At 47.6% G+C, this 4,418-nt stretch overlaps 1 protein-coding gene across 1 annotated transcript in view; it reads right to left on the bottom strand.

Moving 5' to 3' along the window:
- CCNK (cyclin K) overlaps window positions 1-4,418 on the bottom strand; it is a 22,742-nt gene that overhangs the window by 1,185 nt on the left and 17,139 nt on the right. Inside the window, exons 9-11 of the mRNA XM_006766625.2 lie at window positions 3,916-3,949; window positions 677-748; window positions 6-292 (exon numbers count right to left, since the gene is read on the bottom strand). Of these exons, the coding sequence (XP_006766688.1) occupies window positions 6-292; window positions 677-748; window positions 3,916-3,949 (393 nt within the window). The remainder of the gene's footprint in view (window positions 1-5; window positions 293-676; window positions 749-3,915; window positions 3,950-4,418) is intronic.

Below are 4,418 nucleotides of genomic sequence, written 5' to 3'. Positions count from 1 at the left end.
TGGGCTGGAGGCCCGTAGGCAGGGGGCAGGGCGCTGTAGGAGGGGCCCTCGGTCTTCATCATGGACTGCAGGCTCTGGTAGCCCTCTCCGGACATGAAGGAGCTGGTGGGGGACATCCCGGTTATGTAGCTGGAGGGTGGCGGCGGTGGTGGCCGGTGTGGCAGCGGTGGTGGCTGGTGCACAGGGGCCGGGTGGGCCGGAGGAGGAATCTGGACTTTGGGGAGGTCACTGGCATCCACAGGGCCTGGTGGCTCAGCCTCGCCTAAGGCAGCCGCGAGGGGAGGCTTCCGGTCTGCAGTGGAGAGACGAGTCAGTGCCCAGCAGCTCCACAGACGCCATCCCCACCCCATCACAGCACCAGAGTCTAAGATCTACAGCAACCTGCCCAGATGGGGGCAATGTTCACACACCGGCAGGGCTGTTTTCCTAAAATTGATTCTAAACTCACTTTTCCTGGGTAGTTCTGCATTTCTGGATGTGACCAAATATACTTAGAATTTACAACATCCTCAAAACATCTGTGTAAAAGTTTTCTGAAAGATCCTTGGTCGTTACTGTTTTAATATTTTGGCTGCAAAGTCTCCCATCTATAAACTTTCCCTTAGACCTCCCAAGCCTGCCCCTCAAAAAGGTAGAGAGAAAAGCTGGCACCCCACAGCTCTCAGCAGACACTGACCTGGTGGTGGGTGGGCCGGAGGCAATGGAGGGTGAGTGGTCTCTATTTTGGGAATTTTAGGTGGTGGTGGTTCTACGAAGAAAAAGATTAAAAAGCACTCATATCTCTTCATGTAATAAACATATTATAGGAAAAATAAAACGGACTGTTCAGGAATTTCTTTGGGGAAAAAGAGCAGATAAGAACGTTTTAAGGGTACTTGAGGAAGGCCTCAGCTATATCAGCATGCCCTGGCCTTGGTTGAGCGTTGTCCCATGAACTGAGAGGTCACAGTTCAATTCCCAGCCAGGGCACATGACCAGGTTGCAGGCTCAATTCCTTGTAGGGGGAGTGCAGGAGGCAGCCGATCAATGTTTCTTTCTCCCTTCCTCTCTCTAAAAATCAATAAAAAAATCTAAAAAAAATAATAAAATGAATCATTATGTACTAATCCTTTTAAAAGAAAAAAACAAACACAACTCTGATCTCCTACCTCCCCTCTAAAAAGGAAACTAACCCACTATCCCCTTTTCCACAAAGTAAGCCCTTCCAACAACTTGAGAGCAGCACAAAACCACTTCCGTGACCGGTGTGACTTGCTAATACACAGAACACACAGAAAGGCCCCGGATGCTCACAAGAAACCACTACCTTTTAACTCTTATTTAGTTGCATTTCCAGTCTATTTTCTCTCACCAATACTTGCTCCATTTGGCATCCCCTTAGAAGTCACCATTAGAGAACTGGAGGAGAGCGACCTTAAGTGCACTTGCTTAAGCCAAGAAGTTGGGGCCACTTGGGGCAGAGGACACAGCCCACCCTTCAGGGTCGAACACCTGCATGTGACCAGCATCCGCAGTGACGACACTAAATCGCACAGATAAGGCTACACCAAGTCCAATCGCTTCTGTTTAGAAAGTAGAGGTGTGCACACATGATGGAAAAAGAACGCCATCTTTTTGTTTGTATGTTTTGGCCCCTTCTGAAACTCACTTCATCGGGGCTTGCACATCACTGATCTGATTTTGCCCCGGTATTGCTGATCACTTTCTTGGTTTCCTCTCTCAGACTTAGGCTGGTTCAAGGTGTGGGGACGTCTCTCCCTTTATCATCAGGGGGATGAATCGACGTCTCTAGCTTCTATCTCACCTCCAAAACCGGGGACCTGACTTTCAAGTCCCATCCCTAGATCCAGCAGCCAGCACCTCGCAGGCAGCCTTTTCCTCCATCTCCTGACTGGTATCCCTCTCACCTAAGTTCTCCCTCCAACCTTCCCACCGCCAGCCAAGCTAAAGCTGTCCAACAGAAATATCAAAAGAGCCACCTATGTAATTTTTAGTTTTCTAGCAGCCATGTTCAGAACAGTTAAAATTAATTTTAATATTTAACTTGATATATTAAAAAATTGATCATTTCAATGTATAATTAACATAAAATTCATTAATAAGATTCTCTGCATTTTTTGGGGGGGGGGGCAGAGAAAAAAACATGGATGTGAGAGAGAAACATTGATGGGTTGCCTCCTGTATATGCCCCAACTGGGGATTGAACCAGAAACCTTGGTACTGGTATGTGCCCTACCTGGGAACTGAACCCGTAGCCTTTTGGTGTACGGGACGATGCCCCAACCAATTGAGCCACTGGCCAGAGTTACATTCCTTTTTCTTACTAACTCTCAGAAATCTGGTGTGTACTTGCACTGAGGGTACCAGGCCATTGGAGTGGGCCACACTGTCAGTCCTCTGTAGCTACTTGCACGTACTGTTCTGCTCAGTCAGATCTCACCTCCAGGCTGTCTGACCCTCCTTTCCTGGGCCTCTGGCCATTATTCTGACTCTTCTCTCACCAGGTCTCACCCAGATGCTGGCAAAGTCCTTCCCATTCCCAACCATCTGTGCTATTACTACTGCCAGGAAACTTTCTAAAATGAACTCAGACTTTGCCATGCTTCTGCTAACCAACCTCCCATGGCTCCCACTGCCTATGCAAAATCGGTCCCTCCAAGTAGGTAGGCGCTGTCATCCACTCCAACCACATTTCACTCCTCTCAGAAGTGATGCCCTTTCAGCTCTTCCTGTTCCAGGAAACTCCTCTCTCCATTTACTTCCAATTCCTTTGCTCACCTGCCTCCTTCGACCTACAGGCTCTCCGCTCTCAGCTCTAGTTCTTCTCCAAGGTCACCACTGGCTGTCTCTACCTCTCCAACAGATGCTGCAATCAGCTCAGGATGACGGTATATAACTGCTTTTTGGTGTCTCACACTTTTTGCTCATTCAGAACTAAAGAAAAATTTACCTGTGCTGAACTCATCATTCCCCCAAAGATACTGCGAAACTCGTAGCTTTACTGTAACTTGAAGATCTCGCCAACAGTACCAGAGATCATTCCCTGAGGTCCTACCATGGAACTAAGCAACAGAGACACAGAGACAAGTGGACACTGTGCTTCAAAGAGCTCAGCACAACAGGGCCAATGACACACAAAGCGCTTCTCACTTTCTCTTCTGTAATCTTTCAGATTTTGCTCACTCTTTATTTGCTTCCAACACAGAAACAAATTAACCAACTCTGGGCTCTACTACCTATCTATAATAATAAAAGCATAATATGCTAATTAGGCCAGGCATCCTTCCGGATAACTATCCGGATGATGCCACGGCGGCGGGAGAGGGGGAGGGGGGAAGGGGAGGAAGGTGGGGACTGAGGTAGAGGCAGCTGCCATGGCAGAGGAGGTTGAGGCAGCGGAGGGGCTGAGCCCCTTGAATGAATTTTGTGCATCGGGCCTCTAGTGTCCATATAAAGGCGTCTGACAGAGGCCTGGTGCCATCAGCAGCAGGGCTGGCCGTGTGGTTGGTTCTCTGGGCAACACCCTGCCCACCACGCAGTCCTTTCTCCACACCATCCTGCCACTTGGTGTTCAGGATGGGGACACCCAGGGCACTTCACTTTCTTCATGTTTTACTGTGTCACACTCCACTAATCTCTAACAATATATATTGTGGCAACTGGTCTCCTACATTCATGATGACATTTTATATATGCGACTCAGTACATTGTTATTGATACCTTTCATCAAAATATATTCTAAAAATAGAGTTGGGATAAACAGAAGACAATGTGTTTTCTGGCAGAGTGGGTCAAGTTTGTGATGGGGTCTTTAAATTTTAAGGCCAATCTAATCAGAAAAGAAACCATGTTGACTAAGAATTTAAAGTTTTGATAAGCAGACATATAAAACTAAGAAACAGAACTGGAAATTACCTGCTGCTTTGTTCTCTTCTTTGGGAGAAACAACCTGTTGCAAAAGAAAACACAACCGTTAACCCAGACCCGGGAAGAGTGAGAAAAACAGACGAACCAGGCACAAAATCACAGCAACAGAATGTGGCCTCACACAAAACGATGTTGGCTTAACTTGCAGGGCAAACCTGCCACCTGCAGAGCACCATTCTGCTTCCTTCCCCTTTCCCTGTCCGGAAATATTCCCTTGTCTCAGTTCTGAACACTGAGTCTCAGGCCTCTAGTGCACTGCCCTGTTCGATCAGCAGAGTTGGCTGATACCTATATATCCTGCATGGCTTCTTCTAAGGACTGAGTAACAGCAAATGCTGGCCTGCCAACATTGGGAGAAATTTCTACCAATACTGTCACTTAAAGATACAAACACTACAGCCCTGACCGGTTTGGTTCAGTGGATAGAGCGTTGGCCTGCAGACTGAAGGGTCCCAGGTTCGATTCCGGTCAAGGGCATGTACCTTGGTTGT

Source organism: Myotis davidii, unplaced genomic scaffold (genome assembly GCF_000327345.1).
Source record: "Myotis davidii unplaced genomic scaffold, ASM32734v1 scaffold60, whole genome shotgun sequence".
Classification (NCBI taxonomy): domain Eukaryota; kingdom Metazoa; phylum Chordata; class Mammalia; order Chiroptera; family Vespertilionidae; genus Myotis; species Myotis davidii.
The sequence above is the reverse complement of the archived record's forward strand: the minus strand, read 5'-3'. Positions and strand labels throughout refer to the sequence as shown.